The sequence below is a fragment of the Ammodytes marinus genome (genome assembly GCF_949987685.1).
Source record: "Ammodytes marinus genome assembly, chromosome: 4".
Taxonomy (NCBI): domain Eukaryota; kingdom Metazoa; phylum Chordata; class Actinopteri; order Uranoscopiformes; family Ammodytidae; genus Ammodytes; species Ammodytes marinus.
In genome coordinates, this window is record NC_137233.1 from 33,693,277 (window position 1) to 33,719,622 (window position 26,346).

The 26,346-nt window shown below is 40.2% G+C and overlaps 1 protein-coding gene across 1 annotated transcript in view; it reads right to left on the minus strand.

Moving 5' to 3' along the window:
- The window catches only part of cntn6 (contactin 6), a gene marked incomplete at both ends in the record, with an annotated part of 77,302 nt that overhangs the window by 48,396 nt on the left and 2,560 nt on the right, over nt 1-26,346 (minus strand). Inside the window, 9 exons of the mRNA XM_080026765.1 lie at nt 1,407-1,557; nt 9,351-9,480; nt 9,729-9,871; nt 10,998-11,182; nt 11,450-11,552; nt 12,364-12,567; nt 15,647-15,742; nt 20,917-21,092; nt 21,358-21,481. Of these exons, the coding sequence (XP_079882891.1) occupies nt 1,407-1,557; nt 9,351-9,480; nt 9,729-9,871; nt 10,998-11,182; nt 11,450-11,552; nt 12,364-12,567; nt 15,647-15,742; nt 20,917-21,092; nt 21,358-21,481 (1,312 nt within the window). The remainder of the gene's footprint in view (nt 1-1,406; nt 1,558-9,350; nt 9,481-9,728; nt 9,872-10,997; nt 11,183-11,449; nt 11,553-12,363; nt 12,568-15,646; nt 15,743-20,916; nt 21,093-21,357; nt 21,482-26,346) is intronic.

The following is a 26,346-nucleotide window of genomic DNA, read 5'->3' on the forward strand; positions in this document are numbered from 1 at the left end:
TGTGTGTGTGTGTGTGTGTGTGTGTGTGTGTGTGTGTGTTTGTACGCGCGACCACGTCCTAGAGGACTGTTCATTTGTGCCAGGAAGCCGACGTTATGTTGATGTCTAATTACACACCTGAAAACTGCAGATGTTTGTGTCCTCGCGGGCTCTGAACAGAGCGGACAATGTTTCTCCTCCTGTTGCTCCCGACATCAACTGTCACCCTCGGCAGTTGATTTTATATACTATCTATGCCCCCGACACAGACGTGACCGTTAGCAGTTTAAAACACGGCATGGGCTAGCGTGCTGTTATGTTTGGCCGCGCGCAGCTACTGATCCTGGGTCAGCCACAACGTTAGAGTGACTGTAGTGCAGAGCCAGTGAGATGTACGGGACGAATTATTCTGCACATGCGTTAATTGCGTTAAAATAATTAATGCGTTAATTCCAGAAATGAATCACCCTGCGTTAACGCGTTCATTTTGACAGCCCTAGTAGCAACATAAGTGATTTCGTTCATCACAAGTTTTAAAGTTGTTTTTGCTGCATACGGCATTTAGGCCTGATTGATCTGAGCTCATACAACTCACCTTTGAGTTAAAAAAAAGCATTATGTATGAATTAGTTTGACTAACTTCTCAGAGGAAACATATTGTGATATGTATCACAGCCTACATAATGACAAAGTTTAACAAGTAAATTGGTTTAAAACCATTTCACATTTTTAAATAGTCGCTCATGGATGCATCAAAGTTAAATAAAACACCCAAAGTTAAATGGAAATCATCCCTATTAATTTGGCGCCGAGGCCCTGTATGAACAAAGTCCAGCACCTTATGAACATCGGATTACATTTACTATACTACAACCCCAATTCCGAAAAAGTTGGGACATTATGTAAAATGTGAATGAAACAGAATGATCATTTCCTAATCCTTTTCGATGTGTATTCAATATAAAATAGTAAATCTTGTACGTATTTGTTTAAACTGATCAACTTCATTGTTTTTTGTAAAATATACACACATTATAAATGTTGTGCCTTCAACAAGTTGGGACAGAGGCATGTTTACCGCTGTTTTACTCCCCCCTTCCTTTTAACAATACTGAGTAATTGTTGAAATGATGATAGCAAAAGTATTTCCCATTCTGCTGCATTTGTGGATGTTGTTGATGTATGGCTTTCACTTTGCATGGTAGAGTCTTATCTTGCATTTGTGGATGTAGCGACAAACTGTGTTTACCGACAATGGTTTTCTGAAGTGTTCCATGGCCTTAGTGATATATCCTTTATAAAATCATGTCAGTTATAAATGCAGAGGTCATGGGGATAAAATAAAATGACACACGTCCTAGAAATGAAAATGAGCACATGAGAAAACCCGTTTCACAGATGCAAACAGTAGCATAACAATAGCCTACCTCTTGCTGTCCTTGAGGAGCTGGCCCCCTCTCCACCAGGCTACGCTGGCCCTGGGTGAAGCATGTGGCCGACACTCTAACACCACCTCGCCCCCCCTCTGGATCACTGTGGACTTCTTCACAGGCCGCCGGCTGAAGTCAGGTGGGGAGGCTGGGGGGAACACACCCGGTGTTAAAGGTGCGGTCAGGGATTCTTGTTGTCAAGATAACTTTCTGTCAAAATCAGTGAATATCTCCACACGATCTAGCTACCTGTCCGTATGAATGTGTATGCGCCTACAATGGCGGAGCATGTACAAATCCTTCCCAATGTCTGTGTTTTGATGGGTTTTTATCATTGCACTGACGGATCTGAGATGATGTTAGATGACTCGCTGCTTGAAGACCGCAGTCTCATTAATGTGTTGACGTGGGGACGAGGGAGGGTACTGCTAACTGTAGCCACTGACAGGAAGTTAGCTAAAAGAACCATTTCGCTCACAGCACCGCTAATCCTCCTGTCACCCTCAGATTTTAGTTATATCAGTGATCCTTGGGGTCAATTTGACTCAGAAAGTTAAGTTTCATTAAACAATAGTTTTAATTCGATAATAAACCACATTTAAATGTATCATTATATATTTATCTGCATTTCTTTTATTTTGAAATATGTTTACAAGCTGACCTGTTAGTATAGCGGAACTACTGTTCTGGGGTTCATATGTTGATTGGTGTAGCGCCAGCATCAGAGCATGCAGCCGTCCATGCATTGGTAACGTCATTACTTTACTTAGTTCGACAAGAGACACACAGGAGAGAAGTTGCCTCTGTGTTACCTGAATCACCCCCGGGAGTTAACCCGGCCAATGAGGTATTTATTTTAATGTGTATTGTCAATGTAAATTCATATCTTTTTGAGAGTCAATTAATAGTCAATCTAATGTTGTGTTGTTTATTTATTCAAGTACTATTCTCTGTGAGAATATTATTATTTCTGTAACGTGATTTCTATGCTTTTATTTAGTTCTCACGGCATGTTTGGCATGCTTGATGACATCGAGAAAGAGCTAATAAATGCCCGTAAACAAGAAAGCCTTGTGTCCGTGTCCGTTAACTGGCGGGAGCTACAACCTTCCTATACATCCAGAATACCTATGATGTTACTAAGGAAAAACATGCGAAACACGATAACATCTCACCGATTGACCTAAAATTGGATCGAGACATATTTTGTGTGTCTTAAAGTAAGTATATTATTTTTAAGCACTATTTTGTTTATACTATTTTTAATACAATCAATTTCCATTATCAAGGAGAGAAGCATGCTATTATTCTTGACCCCAGGAAAAACAAACATAATTTAAATATTTTATTTGTATAATAGAACATCATCTTCACAATCAGTTATTTTATTCTTTTTTATTTTTCTACAAAAACATTAAATAAAAGGTCAATTTGGTCATTACATCAAATATCGTCCGAAGTGCTATGTATGCCACTATGTAGCCTACGTATTAGATAATACAAAAGATGCATCAGAGTCCTCATCAAGATTCTCCACTATGTCACTTTCACTGTCAAATAGCTGTGACAAAACCTCACTGGAAGAAAACCTTTTCTTAGAAGACATTTGAACCAAGAGAAATGGCGTAGAAGGCTGCCGTGCAAACTTCATATCTCCTCCCTTGAATTATCCCTGTCCTTGCGGTCATAGGTCTACTGTAAAAACTATTGAACAGGTGTGGTTCCCGTGGGGGTTACAAGGTGTGTGTGTGTATATTTGTGTGTGTGTGTGTGTGTGTGTGTGTGTGTGTGTGTGTGTGTGTGTGTGTGTGTGTGTGTGTGTGTGTGTGTGTGTGTGTGTGTGTGTGTGTGTGTGTGTTGAACCCAAGGATAACAGAGCCTTGTTTCAAGTAGCAGGTTTTGCAAACTCTGGGTTTAATCCTGCGCTCTGAGTTGCTCAACTGCTGAGCTGAGCAACTCTGGGTTTTCAGTTTCAGAACAGTGGATCAGCGTTGGGTCAATCAACTCTGAGCGTGTTCACTCTGGGTTGACCGCGTGCGTAAAAGCCATCGTCAATGGGTCGCTGATAACATGATTCACCATGGAAACAGAAGAAACAAATGCTTGATCCTCCCACTTCTCCACTTCTCAAAAAAAAGAAAAAAAAATTCTCCGCTCCTCCCACGAGAGTAGAATAAGAAATATTAACGAATGAGTTTATGGTATGGAGAAGAATTAACGGGGATATTATCTCATAACCAGTGTTGGGAACGTTACTTTAAAAAAGTAATAAGTTATAGTTACTCACTACTTGTTCCAAAAAGTAACTGAGTTAGTAACTGAATTACTTTATAATATAAGTAACTAGTTACCAGGGAAAGTAACTATTTGCTTTAGCCTACTGTAAAAAAAAGCTGCTATATGTCAAAATGTTTTGATTTTTCTGAGCAGTTTTCACAAGTCAGTTGAAATGAGTAGGCCTAGAAGAGACAGGTAGGCCTACTTGTAGGCTACATAACCTTCAATATTTATTGCACATCAACAGACAGCAAGAGGTTTATCCTGCACTTCAAGTATTTTGTTCTCAACTAAAGTAGTAGAGAAAACTGCTGAATGTACCGTGCTGATCTGCTATATCACTGGATTCACTTCAGGGGTGTCGGCTAAATCACCACTTGAGGCCAAAAACTATAACTAAAAAAGACTATGAAGCATGAGACGATGAGAGGAGGAGTAAGGATTTATCCTGTTTATTTCCTTCTTTAACATGCACAGCAGCATACAGATCCCAGGAAAAGAACAATAGCAATATTCGGCTTGTGATGACACGCTAAACAGCTGTTGCAACCGGCGAATCGCGGCCGTTTAATAACGTGCATAAATTATAATTTATAGAGATCGGGAAACTCCATGCACTTACTCACAAGGGCGATGCAAACAAACTCAGGGAGAGCACGTTTCAACCGTGGATTGATAGGTGGTTACTACGGCAACGTGCACGCTCACAGAACAGAGAGATAAAGAAAAAAGAAACTTTGGTAACACTTTATTTGAAGGCGTATACATAACGCTGTCATAAGACTGTCATTACACTGTCATACCACCTGTCATGAACATTATGAATGGTTATGAATGTTGTCATAAAGTGTCATTCGGTAAATTATGTCACGTTTAATGCCACATTGACATTGTATGAGATGTCTTTTTTATGACAACCTGGCATAAGCTAAGACAAAATAACTTGTCGATGTCTTTGTAATGACAACCTGACATAAGCTGAGACAAAATAACTTGTCCGTGTCTTTGTAATGACAACCTGACATTAATGAAGACAAAATATCTTGGTTATGTCGACTTGACATTAACCAATAACATGACCTGTCATAAACATGTAATAGTAGGCTTACTAATCAAATGTAAAGAAACTAATTTGATTTATGTTGTAAGATTACATTAAACTGTCATATGTGGAAGGTTTTGATATTGACTGTCATGAGACCTTTATTATACTGTCATGAATGTTTCTGTTGACCTGAAGTAAAGTGAAACAATTTGGACAATTCATTAACATGTCATGAAGCGTTATTAACCTGTCTAATGCCTTTATAACAGGCTCATGAATGATTCTGTTGGCCTAAAGTAAAGTGAAACTATTTGGACAGTTCATTAACATGTCATGAAGCGTTATTACACTGTCTAATGCCTTTATAACATGCTCATGAATGATTATTTTGGCCTCAGTTAAAGTGAAACAATTTGTACATTGCATTAACATGTCATTAAGTGTTATTACACTGTCTAATTTTAACATTGACTGTCATGAAACCTTTATTATACTGTCATGAAGTATTGACTTTACCTCAAAGTGAAACAATTTGGACTTTTCAGTAAATATTATTACACTTAATTATACACACAACAGTGTTAACTGCAGTAGTATCCCCTTTAATGTTTTAGTCATATTGAAGAAAACTTTGAACGTAAGTCAAGCTATCAGCTTGTTCTTTGACATGAAGGAGGAGGACAGTTCATCCTCAGAGTCAAAGTATGACTATGTAGGCTACATAAAGCCATTGTTGTCTGACTGAAGCACTGAGTACACACACAGCAGCCAGCCTTCATAACGTGTAGCCTACAGACACAGTAGCCTAATAATCTGTTCTTTACACATACATGTCATATATGTATCCATATAATGTATGTTTTATTATATAGGTATACCTAGGCCTAGCTTTTTTTAATAAAAAGGCATATATGAAAAAAAATATGTTTTTTTTTGTGGTTTGGGTCCATAATGTTCAAATTTTATGTCAAATTGAAAAAAAAAAACTGGCAGGGAATGTAGGTGAAGTTTTACTGAAACAAAATATACCAAACACAGCAAGCTTAAAAAATGGTTATGTGCCCTCTGTGTTATGATTGACAGAAATTTGAGGAATTTAGGGAAAACGCCCTTTGTATTCACCTGCTATTTGTTCATAAAATTTGTATGAAGGTTGATGCCACCTCTATCAAACTTTTAAATTACCATAAAAACATTCCATGTATTTATTTTCAGCTTTCAAAAAAATTCAATATGAATGTTTGAGTTACCCATGGTAGAAATAATATATTTTTTAAATTTGTTTTACATTTATCATGTGGTTTTTGGTCTAATATGATCATTTATCATGTCAAAATGAAAGAAATAATTATCAGGTCATATAGGTTAGGGTGTTTTGAACAATAAGATACCAAACTTTGGCATGATAAACATTTCTTACTGTAGTTTAGTAAGGATTGATCAAAAGTATGCAAAACGGCCAAAATAGCCCTAGGGTTCAGAGTGTTAACACTGGAATTTATTTTTGCGCACTCACAGTACAATCTCGTGAGGAGATATTCACTGATTTTGACAAGAAGCGTTATGTATTACAATGACTGAGTATGCCTTTAAAGGTCTTATATTATACACTTTTCTGTCAATATTATATGGTCTTAGAGGTCCCTAATAAGTTTTTCTTTAGTTGTTTGCTGAAAAAACTGTTCAGATCATTTATTGCAGTATGCCTCTATACCCTGATTTTCAGCTAATCTCAGGATGGCCTATTTTTGAAAACGAGCTGCAGCTCCCCTCGTTTTATATACCATCTATGAGCTCCCCCCGCCCCTGTCCGGAAGCAAAGCCATTGGCCTCGCCCTCTGTCCATACTAGCCCTTCGCACCTTCTTTGCCGTGCCTATTACCAGGGTTAGGTTTACCCGTGAGAAGAACCATATCTAGTGCTAGTAACGCAGGAGCTCAGCCGCACTTTGAACAGTTTGACATGACCGATCCTTGTCTACATGAAAGACTATAGCCACTTTTACACAGCCAGTGAAAGCCGGTAATATGCCGGCCTTTCGGCCCTCCGCCATGCTGTATAAATGCGACAGTTGCGGAACGAGGGAAGAAAGGTGCGAGTGATCGTTCCGGGAATTTTACTACCTCGGGGGGTAGTAAGATTCCCGACACGATCAGTTCCGCCTCTCTGTTTAAATGCTCCAGCTTGTTGATGCGGAACTGGGGGGCGTTTGACGTTCCATAGTCTACGTTCTAAACATGCGACCATGTTAGCAGTTGAAGGACGTGTGTTTAACATTAACCACGGCGGCCTGATGTCCCGTAAAAATCACCAAATAAAAGGAACGGCGTATAATCTATCTGATCATAAGGTCCGTTGCTCAATCCAAACCCCCGCGCTTCATTTTGCAGAGTGTATGAGTCTATTTCTGCCCAGGAGAAGTTGTACAATGGGAAAGCTAGGCTAGGCTAAGTAAGGGATAAAGTATAGCGAACGGGTCACTTGCTAGAAATAAAGACCGACAAGCTGAAGCAGGAGCCCGACGCGCAGCGGAGGGCTCTTGCTCTAGGTTCTTATGTAACTAAAACGTAGTTCAGTACGCCAGTAAATAGGAACGACCAAGGAACGGTGGAATAGTCTGCTCGCCCCGCTAGACTGTCTGCTTCAGCTGACTGAAGGCTCGGGCTCAACTGTTAGCCACAGAGCTACTGTTTTGCTAACACAACTCAAGACTCGCACACTCTACAAATAATAATTCTAATCGGCCAATATGTTTAACAAGAGTTCCATCTAGCTAACAAAGCATTATCCCCCAACATAAATAACACAATTCATGGAGAAAATTACTGCGGAACGTTTACATTGCGGGCTGCAGCCTGAAGTTACTGTCTTAATATGCGGCCAAACGTACTCACATCGTCTTGACTGGATTCCGCCGCCGCTATTATTATCCTAAGTCTGAGCGTATATCCACACTTTATTTCTGCCTACAGTAACGTGACTTCACACACTGTGTGTATGTTTATGTCTGTCTCACAAAGAGACTCGCTCACAACCAACCTGTCACACAAACACACACACACAGACAGACACAGAGGTGAAGCAGTGAGCAGCGGAGTGATTTTTGTCAGTTTGGTTAACAGTGTCCCAGAGATGTTGGACTCAGCGCGTAGCGAGATCAACTGGCACATCGTGGGGACAGTAAAATACGGCCCTCTTACTGCAAGCTCCAGCACTTCTGCTCTCAATTCACCGGCCAGTATCGTTGTTGTAAAGCAGCTGACCGGCGCGTTGCTAAATGTTTACGTCACACCTGACGCTGTTTACAAGCACCTCTTTCATTCCGGAGCGCTGTGTAAAAGGCGCTACTGATGCGCCAGCAGGCCGGCGTTGCTTGGTTCTGTGTAAATAACACAGAAGCAAGCAAAGCCGGCATTTTGGAGTGATGTTGTTCCGTCAATATGCCGCAATCTCTGTGTAAAAGGGGCTTATGTTCATACAGATGCACTGACCGCCACAAGCTAATGGAAACGGCATGTTCACAATAAAAATGCAGCAAAAGATGGAGGCTACTGCGAAGCTACCTCGGGGGCTAACGGCTAAAAATAACACTTAAATCAGTGAAAACATTAGTTTCAAAGTTTGACTTCTACACTATTAGCTTCATATCCTTTGTCTTGCTAAAAACGAGGCATTACTAGACAGCTGTGGTTAATACAAATAGGTTATTATGAGCAAAAGATCGAAGCTTGTCCCGAAGCTAGCTCGGGAGCGAGCGGCTAAAATCAACACTTAAATCAGTAAAAACATTAGTTTCAAAGTTTGACTTCTACACTATTAGCTTCCAATCCTTTGTGTTATTAAAAACGAGGCATTCGACTGCTGTGGTTAAGATAATTGAGTGGAGTATTAGCAAAAGGCTTCTGTGTTGGTTTATGCAACATTCAGCATGCTTTGCTGTACTAAAGGCATCTTGTCGCTTAGCGGGGAAAACAACATGGCGATGAAGGAATATTTTTCCAGAGGATCTCGGGGCCGTGGCGTGGACCAATAAGAAATAGGGGGGTGGGGTTATCATAGACTACTGCACGGTGGAAGTTTCTGGTTACTAATATGGGGGGACGTGGCTGTGCCCTCTATGACGTCATAGACGGAGAGAATTCTGACTGGAGTATATTGGGGGAAGAGGTGGAGGGTTTCAGAGAGGGGGAGAGTGAGAAAAGGAGAGAGTTTTCTTTTTTTATACTTTGGCAGTCTCTAGGCACACTGTGGACCCATATTTACAGTATGTTCAAAAACATCAAAAAGTGCATTTTGTATAATATGGGACCTTTAAGGCCATGTGTCTTGCTGTTTTAGAGGGGCATCAGCTGTGTGTCGGCTAGCATGTCATTCAAATGACTAGCAAAATAAAGAAATTATTTTTGACCATCAGACGGGGTCACTGCACGAAATAATTACGTGAAAAAAAGTGCGAGGCCATTGCAAAGGGAGGAGAAAGTTCATCGTCTTTCTATTTATCCGTTTACTTTCAACCAGAAAGCACTTTCATTCCACTGACAACACAGAGTGCATTCAGTGTATATCTGCCTTTCAATTGAGCTCAATTCATTGTAAATTATACAGAGCAAACTGCTTACCTATAACCTTGAGCTCAGCGCTGGCATGGAGAGCTCCGTGTTCATTCTCTGCCACACACTGATACATCCCTGAGTCTGACAGACTAATCCTGGATATGGTCAGTCTATCAGCCTCCACATGCACCCGGCCCTGGAAATCAGGCCAGCAGACTAATGGTTAGGAACAACTTTCAATGATATTGCACAGGGAATGAAAGCTTGTGGCTCATCCTTTGCCCTTAAGTTTTCAGGTTCAGCATTAGCTAAGTCTGAGTAAGATATACTGTATCATTGAATTACTTGTTTGAAGACAATAGTGCATTTTTTGGGTGCATACAATCTGAGTGTCTGAGAATGTTTTACAAATATCCACTGGCAGTGTTACTGGTGGGGTCTTACCTCTGCTAGTAGCAGCTGACCGTTCTTCAACCACTTGTATGTGGGCCTTGGTTTACCGACGGCTCTACATTCCCACTGTAGATTAGCATCAATTGCCATATTAGCATCTTTCAGAGTCTGAACCCAGTGCAGGTGTTCCACATCTGTTATAAATAGCAACACATATGGATATTAGTTGAAAAGAAATATCAATATTCTATTGCAAATACATTTAGTTTTAGTTACCAATATCTGGGAGAACATACTTTTGTTGTATTTCCCTTTCCCTTTTTGTTATAACATAACATAGCCCCTCAATGCATCACCGTTTTCTTCTTAAAAATGCTGTATGAACAGTTTAGAGCAGATGTTCTCCTACTGGCATGGGACTTCATACATTTATTTATTTTTTTGCTGTCTGCAGGTCATATATGCATGAATGGCCACAACAAATTGGCACACTTGTTTCATGCAATCTGCTTGTAATTACCAGCTGATTTACTAGGCAGCAGCTCATTACGCAGTCAGTGCCTGGGAGTGACCCGTAGGCTCAGTGTGCAGAAGGTGCACCTTGTGGACTTAGAGCCCAAAACAGAAATCTATTATGAAGCAGATAGGCCCACTAATATGAAATATCAAGATTCCAGAAGTCTATTAATGTAGGCTGCAGTTCAACTCCACCAGAGAAACAACATTATATAAGTCATTCAAATACAATATCGTCTTGATGTGTCTGTGCTTTGTATTTATAAAGCAACAAGGAAAGGTCAATACATCAAAAGACAAAGGAAACAGAAAGGTTTATAAAATAACCTGCAATCAGAGGTGTACGCTGAGAGCAGAAGGAAGGAGGATGGAGAAATGTCTTCACTAAAACAGACCATAGTTGCAGCCAACACTTTACTGGTTGTTCAAGTTTAATGAGTTTGAAACCATAAATCCTTGTCCTACCCTATTTAATGTTCTAAAATAATAGGCTAGCTAAGATATCGTTCATTTGTCATTGTTCCATTTTTCTTTTTATCACTGACCTGTTTTTCTAAGAATCAATTTTAGTTTGGCCTATGTATACTTGTTCTTATTCATAGAGAGTCTGAATAAGAAAGTGCTCAACTTTTTGCACACACACAGTACAGACAGGTAGCCGATTGTGAGGAGATATTCACTGATTTTGACCAAAAAGTGATTTTGACGATAAAAAACTATCCAGAATCGCTGACTCCACCTTTAAATACCTAAACAATTAGCAGTCATCTCAATAAACGTGGAAGCAAAGGACTGGGCACTTACTGTGGAATAGGAGTTGACCTCTGGCAACATTTCGTCCTTTGCTATTTTCGGCCACACACTCGTACACGCCAGCGTCCTCTGGCCGAAAATACGGAATCTCCAGAAACCCGCTGGAATGGTTGATTTTAATCTTGCCAGGCAGCGGGTTTCCATCCGCTCTTCTCCATGAGATGGAAGGCACAGGGCTGCAGGGGGTGTCACACACACACACACACACACACACACACACACACACACACACACACACACACACACACACACACACACACACACACACAAAGGTCACACAAGCCACCACATGCTCCTGCTCACACATGTCCAAAAAGGACCGCTGCCACGTTTGCCAGTCTGTTGGTTGTAACAGAGGACGTCTGGCCACTTATTCACAAAGTTGACAATGTTAATGCGATGGGTTAGAGAGCTGCACCACAATAATCTTTTTAGACACTTACTTTCCTAAGGCAAAGCATTCCAGCTTGACTGATGATCCTTTAGAGACGTGAAGGGTGTCAGGAAACTGAACCTCAATCTTTGGCTCATACTCGCCCATCACCACTGCATGGGGGATAAGAGCAAATCAGATCAGTCAAAACACAAAGACATGGACATGCATACCCATGTAATTCATATTGGATGTAAAAGCTGTGGCAGCGGATATGACACTGGCAGAGAGCGAGGGAGCGCTCCTCGTGTTGGAGGCATATACAACAGCGTTTGGCTAAGCGGATGGATGGGTTTGGATTACATATCTGCCTCAGCTCAAATCTGAAGTGGTACACATAAACGCTCCTGATGGGGGGTTGAGAATGTGTGGCAAAACCCTTGATGTGTGTGTGTGTGTGTGTATTTATGTCCCGGTTACATGTAAACGGTACTGATGGGGGTTTAGAATGTGTGACAAACCCCTTGCTGTGTGTGTGTGTGTGTGTGTGTGTGTGTGTGTGTGTGTGTGTGTGTGTGTGTGTGTGTGTGTGTGTGCGCGCGCGCGTGTTTGTGAGTGCGTGCGTGTGCATGTTTGTGAGTGTGTGTGTGTGTGCGTGTCTGTGTGTGTGCCTGTGCCTATGTGCATTTTCATCCCCGCCACAGACGTCAGACATGTTGTGCTTATGTAAATCTGTGCTGCCAAGCAGATAGAGAGGGGTTCCCCGCATACATAACCCCCTCTATATAGTTCAGAGGCTTTTGGGACGGTGCAAAAAAACAAAACAAAAAAAAGGCACTTGTAAGCAAAAGCACAAACATTGTCACGCTCAAGACAAGTGATTTATCTCTCCCGGGCTGGGCCTCCCGTAGACAGTAGGCTATGTGTCACTTCAGTGCACAAGATAACCAGGGAGCATGCGGAGGCCAACTGAGGTGTGCTTACCATCCCTACGCACCACCACGGGGGTCGGTGAGCTGAGCACCGTGCCGTTGGTCATCATGTTTCTCACCACACACGTGTAGTTCCCCGCATCCGAGGCCTCAACCTTGGCTACGTACAGGTTGCCTGTCCGCTGGGAGATAAAGCGACGCGCATCCTGTTGCAGGAAGCTACGCTGGCCGTTGAAAACCCATGAATATTTCATCTCTGGAGGGGAGAAAAAAGAAAAAGGCTCCTCAACCTCATGGACAGCACAAGACATACAGCAAAATATATGTTAACAATTCAATTCACAGGAGAGTCAGGAGGTTTTGTATTTCTTAGCCAAAACTATAGATATAAATAATATATTAATATAAGATATATATGATTTGAAAGGATAAACCTCAAACCAGCAATCAAATACGTTCAAGTGTACATGCGTAGCCGTTTACTTTGAAATGCCAACCAGGTATTTCATGCTTTTGACCTTCTGATTGTTGCAAACTTTGTGTTGTAGTATTCTACACCACTGTGCAGTGATTTGACATCATATACGCATTTTAAACCATGGATCTATTTCTCACATCTGATTTTGTGGATCATATTTTAGTCTCCCACTCAAAGCACGGCCCAGTTTGACAGTATGGACCTAGGCCTGTTCATGTGATGTGTTAGGAAGAAACAACATAAAATAACCCCTGCATTATCTTTTGAGTATTTAATCATGGCGGGGTAAAAATCTAACAAAGATTTAATTTGCAACAGATGTTTTACTTTATCACTGTCTGTATTGTGGATGGATATAGGAAGTGTCTAATTCCTGTAATCTATCCCCAACTAAAGTCACACAGATTAATAAAGAGGACTTGTGTCAAAACAAGGAATGCAAATTAACAATGTCAATGTACCAGGGTAAACCAGACACACACACACACACACACACACACACACACACACACACACACTGATCATACAGCTGGGCTCACAATGAGGCAAGTTGTTGTAGCATGTCTTTGAGTTCAGAGCGGAGATTCGACTATTTTCTTCATAGACTGCATAATAAAAGTGTTATTAGTCTACCTTCAACTGTCTGACACACACACACACACACACACACACACACACACACACACACACACACACACACAGTAAGAGAGTATCAGACTCATCACAAACTGCAGTCAGCCTCACTTCCTCAGGGGGTGAAACAGTGAAATCAAATAGTGACAGGGAAAGTCAGTGCAGAAAGGGACAAGACCTGTTTATGATGAGGGACTATCAGAGGATGTGTCTGTCAAAGAGATCAGGTCTCACAGTAACAGAGGATTGTCAGGCACATCCTCTCATGTCCTCTCACATAAGGCTTGACTCTCAGCATGGCTCCTTATCAGACCACTTACGTACCTGTTCGAGGAAGCTTATGATGCATCAACAGACTATTTCAACTTTGTGCTAGTAGTAAAACACGTTTGCTCCGTTTCTCAATTTCCTTTAAAGCTCTACTATGTAAGATTTTCAATTTAAAGATGTGTTTTACTGGCTTTTTATCCACAATTACCATTTCACTTTGTTTGACTGTGACTGGACTAAACTTCTTCTCTAAATACTAATATGAGTATTTGGAATGTTACCTAGTACATATTTAAACACCTCAAGCTAGCATTATCACAGAGTGCAAATCCCATCAAATGTGTGAATGACTACGTTCTGAAGAGATGGAGGCTTTTAAAAAGGAGGGATGAGGAGGGGAGGGAAGACTCAAGACTGGAGGGTGAATTGCTCAAGTGTGGATAGAAATCCCATGTTGCCGTGGTTTTCAGTTGGCAACAGAGATGCGGATAAAATGTGCCGGTCTATATGCTGGCGTGAAATTGCGCTGGTGGGCTATGGCTGCAGCAGTAGTGTGTGTGTGTGTGTGTGTGTGTGTGAACCACTTTGAGGGGTCCGCTAATCAGCCACGCTTACAGACACACATGAGCTGACTGAACAGCTGTGGCCATGGGATAAAACGCTTCCACCAAAGAGAGCCCACAGCAGCAAACCAGCAGCAAGCCTTTATTACCAACAAGATAACCTGCCCACATCAAGGAACAAACATGCAAAAAAATAAAAATGACAGACAGTTGGGAGAAGTGTAGCACCAGAGACTTTATGATCATATGGGTGAGAGAAAACAGTTGAGGTTCTGAGGTTATGAAAGTGTGAAGCTATGAACTATGGATGTGAAGGGGGTCTGGGCAGGTAGAGAGAGCAGTGGTGGATGGTCATAAAAAAGTTGCCTGCCATGACAGATAAGGAGTGGATGAGAGGTGAAGTGTGTGTGAGAGAGTTCGGAAAGAATAGTGGCACAGAAGTGGAGGTGAGAAGGTATAAAAACAAAAAGGGACACAGCAGTGTTACAGGGAGACAATAGGCAGTGGAGTAAAGGGACAATACAGATTGCTGAAGCAAGCAGGAGAGTGAGACTACATAGAAGAAGATGCAGAAGAAGAGTTAAAGCCTGGAACACACATCCTGTGTCTACCTCTGGAGAGCGTCTGCGTCTGTTACTGCTGCCTCTCTCGCGCTGTTCTCAGCCATACATGCAATGTCTCAGCTGCTGCTGCAGCGCTGCTGCTAAAAGCCCTGTCTTTCTACATATAGTTCTCACAGATAATTTCCATTAATATGAAGTTGTTTCATGTCATTTTATGATGCATATGATTCATTTTGAGTGTCATTAGTAATCCTAGTGCCTCATTGCCTTTTTTTATTTTTTTCACATTTTCGCTTGCGGGAAGTTTTATTTTGAAAGAGACAAACCAGGAAATCATAAAACAACAGTGAATGCTGCTGGTATGACTCAACAGAGTATTTATCTATCAGTTAAAGCAGAAAGACTCTAGAGAGACGCACGTCTCCCCGAAAGAAATAGGCTGTGCCTCCTGAGGTGAAGTGGAGCGTCGCTGCAGAAGCACTGCCAACGGGCGTCGGCAGGGCTTCTGATTTGTTATCAGTAGTGGGCTGTATGAATAAAGAGTGATTTAACCCTTATATTAGCATAAATGAATCGCTTACTTCACCTTTAAGGATGTCCCAATGCATGCACTTCAATTGTAGTATGCTGAAAATACATAAATGCCCCACCAACTCCAATATAATTTTGGAGTATTCGTCTTTATTCTTGACATTTCTAAACATAATGAAAAAAAATCTGCCTTATTTGATTTTTTTCTCTCTCCTGTGGCCCCAAAACTCTTCTGTGCTGACGCAGTAGACGCTGGATGTGTGTTCCAGGAGTTAGGATGGAGTGTGAGCTGTATACCTCCATAATGGGGAGGAGGGCCGCAGAGCAGAACCACGGCTTGACCCTCTCTCACCGACACCGTGCCCCTGGACTTCCTGTTGAAGGTCTGCAGGACTGTTGGATGGAAAATCAAATACATTAGAAGAAGAACTGTTCAGGGTTTGCCAGCTGTAGTAGGCTACATGGTACCTACAGAGTCTAGACAGTTTGGATAATGCTTGATTTTAATGTCTTGTGTTTTCAAGGTTTGGAATGTGATGGAAATCCGAATACATAAGGACAATGGATTTTCTCCATACAGTATTGACCGATCTGACTTAGGGATCGTCAATAAAATACTGTCTAGTTTACACAATGTTCATATTATCGGAAATTATAATCAAAAGAATATACTTGTATGGGCTCTCTTAACTAATGTTGATTGATTATGTGTATTTCATTTATTTTTTAAATTATTATTTTTTTCAATAGCCCAGTGATTCAAAATCTGCCGGCACAATCAATACCACACAGGGCACATCTCTTGTGATTGGATTTCAGCGCTTATTCTAATTTATTTAAATATTTTTTTATGGAAAATCCATGTTTGTATGAAGTGAAATCATGTGTTTATTTTCTTCAATATACTTTATATATATATATATATATATATATATATATATATATATATATATATATATATATATATATATATACAGTCATATGAAAAAGTTTGGGAACCCCTCTCAGCCGGCATTATAATTGACTCTGCTTTCACAAAAAAAATATAAAAGTGGTATGTCTTTAATTTACCAGGAACAGCTAAGTACTGGGATGTTTTCCAAACAAAGATTTTTTGAAAAGCATTATTTGGTTGTATGAAATAAAATAAAATGTGAAAAACTGGCTGTGCAAAAATATGGGTACCCTTGTGGTTTTGTTGATTTTAATGCCTGTAACAGCATGTAAAACTGATGACTTTAAACACAAAGTTGGTTGGATTATGTTGTTAAGCCTTGAACCTCATAGAAATGTCTGTTTAATCATGAGAAAATGGATTGTAGGTGCCTAAATGCAAGTTGCACTTCTCTTTGACTCTCTGCTGAAGTGAGACAGAATGGGATCATCAAAACAGCTCCCAAAAGATCTGAAAAACAAAGATTGTTCATTGTCATGGTTTAGGGGAAGGCTACAAGAAGCTTTCCCAAAGGTTTCAATTGTCAATTTCGACTGTAGGGAACGTTGTCAGGAAATGGAAGGACACAGGCATAGTGGCAGTTAAACCCAGGCATGGCAGACCAAGAAAAAAACAGGAGCGGCATAGGTGGAGGATTGTGAAAATGGTTGCACACAACCCACAGATCACCTCCAAAGACCTGCAAGAACATCTGGCTGCAGATTGTGTATCTGTACATCGTTCAACAATTCAGCGCAATTTGCACCAAAACATCTGTTTTTTATAAAGACCAAATAACTTAATTTTTGTCTCATCAGTCCAAAGCATTTTCTTCCTATATGAAGCTGGCTTGTCTAAATGAGCTTTTGCATACTCCATGCAACTGTATCTGTGGCGTGGGCGCAGAAAGGGCTTCCTTCTCATCACCCGGCCATACAGATGTTTTGGTGCAAATTGCACTGAATTGTAGAACCATGTACAGATACACAATCTGCAGGCAGATGTTCTTGCAGGTCTTTGGAGGTGATCTTTGGGTTGTGTGCAACCATTCTCACAATCCGCCGCATATGCCGCTCTTGTACTTTTCTTGGTCTGCTAGACCTGGGTTTAACTGTTCCTGTGTCCTTCCATTCCCTGACAACGTTCCTTACAGTAGAAATTGACAATTGAAACCTTTGGGAAAGCTTCTTGTAGCCTTCCCCTAAACCATGACAATGAATAATCTTTGTTTTTAAGATCTTTTGGGAGCTGTTTTGATGATCTCATTCTGTCTCACTTCAGCAGAGAGTCAAAGAGAAGTGCAACTTGCATTTAGGCACCTAACATAAATTTTCTCATGATTAAACAGACATTTCTATGAGGTTCAAGGCTTAACAACATAATCCAACCAACTTTGTGTTTAAAGTCATCAGTTTTACATGCTGTTACAGGCATTAAAATCAACAAAACCACAAGGGTACCCATATTTTTGCACAGCCAGTTTTTCACATTTTATTTAATTTCATACAACCAAACACTGCTTTTCAAAAAATCTTTGTTTGGAAAACATCCCAGTACTTAGCTGTTCCTGGTAAATTAAAGACATACCACTTTTATATTTTTTTTGTGAAAGCAGAGTCAATTATAATGCCGGCTGAGAGGGGTTCCCAAACTTTTTCATATGACTGTATATAAAGCTATGGGTTCTTGAAAAAGTTGAACTTTTATCTTGAAAATGCTGGAAAAGTCTTTGAATTATTACATATAATATATACAGTATATTATATATATATATATATTTATATATATATATATATATATATATATATATATATATATATATATATATATATATATATATATATATATATATATATATATATATTAAAAGCTGTACGAACCCTTAAATCACTTTTTACCTGGAGGTGACATCCAGGGAAAAGGCATTTCATTCTGCAGAATGTTTATCCTGTCTGTTCACACCGCTTACAAGTCAAAACCTGAGAAGTCCCCTGTTAATATCACAGCCTGCGCTGCCAGGAGACTGGGTGGGAGGCCCAGTGCACCAGCTTTTTGCTCCTCACCAATCCAGCTCCAGAGATTACTTTCAGTTTTAATTAAATGCTGCTGAGTGTGGTGCAGTGGGAGAATATATAATATATATAGTGCTCATGCCTTTGTGTGTTTCACTGGCTAGGGAAGGGTAACGCTGTCATTATAGACACAGCAATCGAGGATAACGGCAGACATCTTTATGAGAGCACTTGGAGGAATCGTATTGTGTTTGTCAGCACCTACTAAAAATGTGTAATGAAGAGGGTTGTTTAAATAGCACACAAAGCATTTATGCTCGCAATGATCCATACAATAACCATCTGCAGTCCATTACAGCTGTAAAGTTTAAAAAATTAAATTAAAATTGAAGTGAAATTTAAAGTGTGTTCACATTTTTTTATGTTGTAGTGTACTGCCCGGGATTTAGACAGTTTTACATATAATGAGTGTGGCTTGACAGTGCCTTGAGATGGCTGTAAAGAGTCACCGAATGAAAGGAGAGTCCATCAGTATAGACAATCTATGATCATTTATCTGCGTGATTACATGTCAGCTGGTTGTAAGACTTAGGTAAAGAAAACAAGAACAAGGGCATCTGATTTTAGAGATGTATAAAGTCCCTTCACAAAATGAAGAATAAATATATAATTTAGTACCTTATATATCATTTTGTATGGCCATACTGTTATTTTGATATTATAAGCTGTCCAGGCAGAACAAGACACACTCCTTCTTGTCACCAATATGCAGTGTGCTGAAAATAAAGCTTACAGTCTCTTACCACCTAAACCAGTGTTACACCGCTAACAGCAACATTTGGTTATTGTTTAGCATCTCAATGCTATTCTTTTGACGGCAATGTAAGCATGTGAGAATGCTGGCATGTACATATGAAATGGAAAAAGTATGGTAGTCCTGTAAGTGTTATTGAAGAAAACAGTTTCACCAATTAGACAACACACGCGCAGCATTTAGAAAAAGAAAGAAAAAAGAAAACACATTTGGTTGAGGGAACCTGATGAACATTTTCAATACTGCCTGACATTTCAGAGACCAATTAAATCCACTGATTAAAGGTCACATATTATGTCCATTTCAAAATTTTAATTTGGGTTTCTACTACAAACTGTTTTCAGGGTGTAGCGTCCAAACAACCTTTTATATTTCTCACAGTGTGATTGATGAATCTCCTCAGATCAGCCTCTGCCTTTTGAGCGGGCAGTCTTTCAGTTGAAGCTATTTGATTTGTGGAGGGCTAGCGAATCAGTGAAGCCCGGAAGTGAGGCGGGTAGCACAAACAGCTAACAACAGTTAGCCATTGTTTTAATGTGTTTGTTTGTTTCGTTCAGCGAGTGCTCACATGCATCAACCCTTGTTGACTGCTCGACACCATGCTCGACACTCTCTGCTAAAAATGGTGCTCTTTATGTTCCATAAATATAAATACGTATTTCTATCTATGTTTATGGTCTAGAGAGCCGTCCCATCATTTCCGGCTTCCGTATTTTTTCGGGCCACAATACAGATTAGCGCCGCCTACTGTTATGGAGACATTACGTCCCGCGCAAGCGCAGAGCGTACGGAAAGTCACCAGTCGGCTTGGTGTGTTCTTTGCACTTTTATGGCCGCAACGGGAAGACTGGAGCTGCCTGAATCGGCAAACTCCATTTTCGGGTAGTCGTGTCCTGGCCTTTAGAGCCTGTCTCTTTATGCCCCGCCCTCCAGAAAGCCCAGTCTGTTTTGATTGGCCCTGAATCTAACTGCCGGTTAGATTAAGGGGTATCTGGCCCTGCGTTCCAAATCGCATACTCTTTCTTTTTTCTATTCTACATACTACATCTGACCATAAAAATAATCTAGTTAGGATGCTACACTTGGGACATACTTTTACTTATTTATTTCATCATAACATTGCGCCTTGATCTTGCCTCTTGCCTTTATATCCGTCGTATCCCCGGTTGTTTTCATATGGAGGCTCCGTTGGTGTGACGTCACTTCCGGTGTGCACTGGATTGTGGGTCAGAATCGCCCAAATAGGATGCTGTTTTCAACATTAAAAATGACAGCTGGATGTAGTATACATCCGGGTATTTCTAACCATACTAAATGTGGCCACAAGAATCGGGACATACTAAATCTTTTTTTACCATACTACTGTAAATAGATAGATAGATAGTAGTAGATAGTATGGGTATTGGAACGCAGCCTGGGTCTGTGGCTTGTCCCAGTCGGAGGTACTGCTAAGCTAGGTTGGTTATTAGGGGGTGTGGCTTCACTCCTTATGACGCAGTGAGGAGAGAGACATTGGACTGGGGTTTTCGAACACATTTTTTCAGAAAGGTGGAGGTGAATAAAAGATAGAATGTGCTTTATTCTTATTTTTAAAGTTCTAGTCACACCTTAGAAAAAATGCATTTTGCATAATAGGTGACCTTATACTCACCAACAGCTATTAAACACTAGAACTAGATGCTGCACTAATCTAATCATTTGTATTCTCTTTCATTGGGCATCAAATAAAAAAAAGCTAGACATTACAGTATATCTGTAGCAGTGTGAACAGCACAGTACTTGGACGAGACAACATTAGACTACTCACATGCAAACTGGACTTTTGCCTCCCTGCTGACAATGGTTCCAAATGTGTTGGTGGCGATGCACTGATAAACTCCTCCATGATTGATAACATGAGGGTTATTGATCAACAGGTTCCCCTCCACCAGGCTGTAGGTTTCATCTGACTCTGTGTTTATCTCTCTCCCATCCACTTTCCACCTGCAAGATAAATTACAAATCCAAATCAGTATCATCATCATTATAAACACAACACTTACTGTTATCCGATGAGCTTCCATGGTCAACTGTGTAATTATTACCGCCTCCTAACTTCTAACCAATTACTTCACTGGAATGTATATATAGACAATATATACACATCCCGTGTATTATATACAGCTCAGAAAAATTGCATTCTACCACATTGACACACTGTATTTCTCAATTGTTACACAGACAGTCAAAGGACAGGCAAAACACTTACCTATAATGCGGCGGTGGGTTCCCCTTTGCTTTGCAATTAATAAACACCAGCTTATCGTCGGTGCTCAGTGGGAAAATACTGTCACTAGGCTCTTGGGTGAAGACAGGGCCGTGGCGTGTATTCTCTGCGGCAAAAAAAAAATGATCACGTTAGCTGTACAACGGATGTTGAGCGAGTGACACTGTAATAATGCTAAAATAAATCATTCACATGAGCACACAACAAATCTACATAAACCTTACACCCCTCATATAATTAGCTGCCAATATGGCTCTTTGAACGGAAACTGCATTTAATAAAGCCTCTTGTGCATGTGTCATGAGGCAGAATAATGCGACAGCAATTAACTAAAGATAACCTTGTAGTGTGTAGTGGGCAAAATGGTATATGCAGCCTTCAGCACGGTCAAAAAGTTGTGTTTTAGTTTTCTCCCCCTCGCTCACTGTCAGCATGCAAACATGCACTGAAGTAATTATTGTGTGTTAATGTCAGATTCAAATCATTTAAAAGTGCAGTTCAAGCTAAAATGGTTTATAACCTGGATGTTATATTATTGATGTGAAGCTGAGCTGATGATTGTTGGAGGAGTTATGGAAGTGGTTTATTCATGGAACACTTTAACACAAGGACTATCACATGTTATCCTAAGTATTTATCAATAGTTTTTTTCACTGGGTCATTCTTATGTTCTATGTTCTTAACACAAAATGAGTGAGCAGTCAAAATGACCTGCGGCTTCCTGAAACATCCACATGTGCAATTTTATTCTGGGCACACGCTGATCAATGATCAAAATCTTTCTATAGGTGTACTAACAGGAGCGTGTCAGCTATTCACAATCCCTGTAATGCCACACGCCCATTTCTCTTTATCATGTATATGGTGGGGAAGTTGTGGATAGTTAAAGGTGCTGTAAGCAGAATGGTTCTTTTAGCTAACTTCCTGTCAGTTACTGCAGTTAGCAGTCCCCTCGCTCGTCCCTACGTCACCACATTAATGCACTGCGGTCTTCAAGCAGCAAGTTATCTAGCATCATCTCAGATCCATAAGTGTGATAAAACATGATAAAAACCATCAAAACAGACATTGGGAAGGATCTTTACCTGCTCCGCCATTGTAGGAGCATAAACATTCACTCATCTGTCGCTCTGGCGTGCACCGGCAGTGAGACCATGAGTGAGACAGGTGTCGGTTTGTAGCGTTCTCGCTTGTGATTGGATATACATTTCGGGATCCTCCAATAAGTTTATTTGCCGATTACATGCAGAGCAGCTGACTGAGAGATCGGCTTTATGAAACGTGTACATTATGTAAGTGGTCACTGTATGAATAAAGAGCGATTTAACACTTATATTAATATAAATAAACCGCTTACTTCACCTTTAAGTTACTTTATCAGTCAATGGTTACATTGAAATGTGTCTTTCCGCATATCCCCCTGGAGCAGTTTGGGGTTAAGTGCCTTGCTCAAGGACACAATGGTAGAGATGGTGGGCACTGTAGATCTAATACCAGCCTCTGCTAGTTTTATAACTAATACCCTCCTGTCCGGTGCCAGGGATCGAACCTGGCACTGGATACTGGTCGGCCAACTTTCCTCTAGGCCAACCTACCACCCATAGGTAGGAGAAAGCAAAAGAGTATCACGACTGAAGGAATTTAAACACTAATGTCTGAAGTGGAGGGGCAGAAAAGGCAAAAAGATTAAAAAATAACTTTATTAATCACCTACAATTTGTGAGTTTCACCTTCATATGCAATGTTTAAGCGCGGATATGTGTGCACACTTTTGGACATGCAGATAATCAGAACACACGTCTAAGCTCTAATACTCGGCAAGAGTAATTAATAGTGCTGTCAGTTTAAGGCGTTATTAACGGCGTTAACGCAAACCCATTTTAACAGCGTAAATTTTTTTATCGCGCGATTAACGCTCATCATGGCCTAGGAAACGTTGTGGTTTTTTCACATGCTGTTGTATCAACTAGTAATGTTAGAACAACTGAAACACCACACACCATACACCTGGCTCGCATTTCTACAGCGTAATTTCACATTAAAATCATTTAACTGGCAAAACAGCGAAACGTCAAGTCAATTCTGACTTTTATTTTGAAGCAGAAACCGGAACCTCGCACTTCTTAACTCAGCTGCGCGACCTTCACTAGTATCGTCTTCCGTGTTGTGACTCTGGGACTTCGCGGAAAAGAACAGAAAAGAAAGCCTGTCATTTGCAAAAGCCCTACTTATAACCCTGCGCACACACCAAAACCTGCATGAATGTTAGTGGCAGCCGCCAGTCATTAATTTTCACTTTAATTTTCGCTACGAAGGGCGACTGAAGCCTCGGCTGCAGCAGCGCCATGGCAACCAACTGCACGCAGGCATAGTGTGTCCACTCCACACTGTTGAGATAGGCAAGAATATTGCAACTTTTCATTGTACATATCTTGTTCTTAGGAGAATGTGAAATGTATATTTCTTGTTTTCGTAGGGAAAAGTATGATATTTTTAATAAGACAGGCAAGGTAACAAGTGACCTTTAATATTAAGGTAGAATCACTAAAAGTGTTGTATTCAAGTTTTTATCCTGAAACATATACATAATTGTGAATTCCTAAGGCCTCTCTGAAAAGGCATGCCTGGGCTTGTCCTGGGACAGGTCAGGGGTGAGAGAGACAAGGGGGGCAGTGGGTCCTTGAGCTGGACACACACACCCTCATCTTTACCCCCACCCTCTCTCCTCCTAATACACACACCCACTCTCTCTGTCTTCAGACTATATAAAGCCAGGGTTTTGAGCAAGAAGTTTAGTTTTTTTGGGGAAGCTGCTGCTGAGGGTTTTTGGGGAAGTTGACTGTTCCACTTTTTTGTTCTTTTAGCATGGACGAAAAACTTAGAAGAAAAACTCGAAAGAAACACTCTGAATCTTTTTGAGTGCAAAATACTTAGAAAAATTGAGGGGAGTTATTTTTTCTTTTCAAAAAGGGGAAGAGGCTCGGAACCAATTCTTCCTTTTCTATTCTGAGAAGTTTGGTAAGGGACCATTTGGGTTATTGATGGGAACTAATCGATGAACCAGGTTGTAGAATAGCATGGAGTTGAGGTTGAAAAACTGTTGAACCAACTTTTCCTGATTGTTGTGTCGCAAAATCAAGCTTGTCATAGCATTTGAAGATATTCAAATATATATGACAAGATTGAAAGAGTCGGCCAACACCCAGAACTATTGAAGTTGTGTAGACAGTGGACAAACTTTTACTCCTGATCTCTTGTGGATCAACCAAATAAACTGTTGAACCAACTTTTCCTGATTGTTGTGTCGCAAAATCAAGCTTGTCATAGCATTTGAAGATATTCAAATATATATGACAAGATTGAAAGAGTCGGCCAACACCCAGAACTATTGAAGTTGTGTAGACAGTAAAGCTTTAAAAAACCTGAAGATGAGAATACTCCTGATCTCTTGTGGATTGGAAATAGGAGAACTCATGAACTAAATTCAATGTGAACACAAGACATACAACACATAAGTTAAGTCTTATACTTCTCTACATATATTAACCACTTAAATGGGAGTGTAGGTACTTATTTTCCTTCCTTTCATTTTATTTTATTTTTTTCTTTTTCTATTGTGAAAGTATAATCTTTTTGTATTGGTTAAATAAAATTTCTTGAAAAGGCTATAACTCTTGAGTCTGAATCTTTAGTTTAGAGTTGGGAACAAGGACCTAATTAGGGTTTTTCTTTAAAGAGACCGCGGCGCCTCTGAGGTAAGCAATTCAAACCTACACTACGGCTACACTACTGATAACAAAGAATACACATCCCATAAACACACTCCTTGAATTAGGAGGGAATTGCATTTATCTATTGGCCTAAGCTCATCCAGGTGTATGGACTTAGTGAGGACTTAACGGTAGTCTTTTGAAGCTAGGGGTAAATGTGAGGTATTCATCCACCAGAAAACTTAAAAACCTATTATCTAATCTCCTCCTTTCTAAACACTTATCAAGGATAAAGGTCTGAAATCTGGACTTAACCTAGGATAAAATTAGAAGAGACAATTGTAAGGGTCGTTAGGGGATCAACACAGGGGGAGATTTGTAGATAGGCAGGGGTCAAAGGGTAACATGCTTTAAAACCAGAGCCTTTAAGGTAATATATGGTGTGAAGGTTTTTGGTGAAAAGTAAAACCTTTTGGGAATTGTGTAAATCAGCTTTTGGTCTTTGTTTGCCATAAATAAAGAGCAGGGGTCGATGAACACATAAACTTTATAGTGGAACAGGTTCAAACCAGGAACAAACGAACCTGGCAGGCTATATATACACACAAACGTCCTGATATTAATTTAGGGGTGTTTAAATCTGGTGAAGGGAATACCGGCATAATCTTTAACACACAGTCTGAAATAAGCCGTGGATGAAAGACTCCCAAAACATTTAGGCCTGCAACAACCAGTTTAATTTAGCCTGAATACTAATTTGTTTTATATACCCTATGTTGTTTTATGGTTTGGGTTTTAAATAAAAAATATTGTTATTTGCACTGAATTGCAAATTATGATATTTTAGAAGAAATACACTGCATTACAATGGTGTAGACATCATTGTAGTTCAGTGTATTTCTTCTTAAATGTCATAATTAGAATGGGTGTGATAAGAGCATTACAATGAGAAAAAATAATGGGACAAGACACAATCAAGGGACATTCAGGCTAGAATAAATAAAAATGCGATTAATCGCGAGTTAACTATGACATTAATCGATTAAAATATTGAATCGATTGACAGCACTAGTAATTAGCAAGATCGACAAGTGACTCGGCTTGTCTGATTGAATTATACTTGATTTTAATCAGGATCTCAATGCGAGCAGGATAACTTGGTTAACATGGAGTTGCAATATCACAGTATTACTTTACTCTGGTTGTGATAATGTTATTATTAGAGTTGGCCCTTGCAAAGCTGTTGTCTAGTCTGCATGTG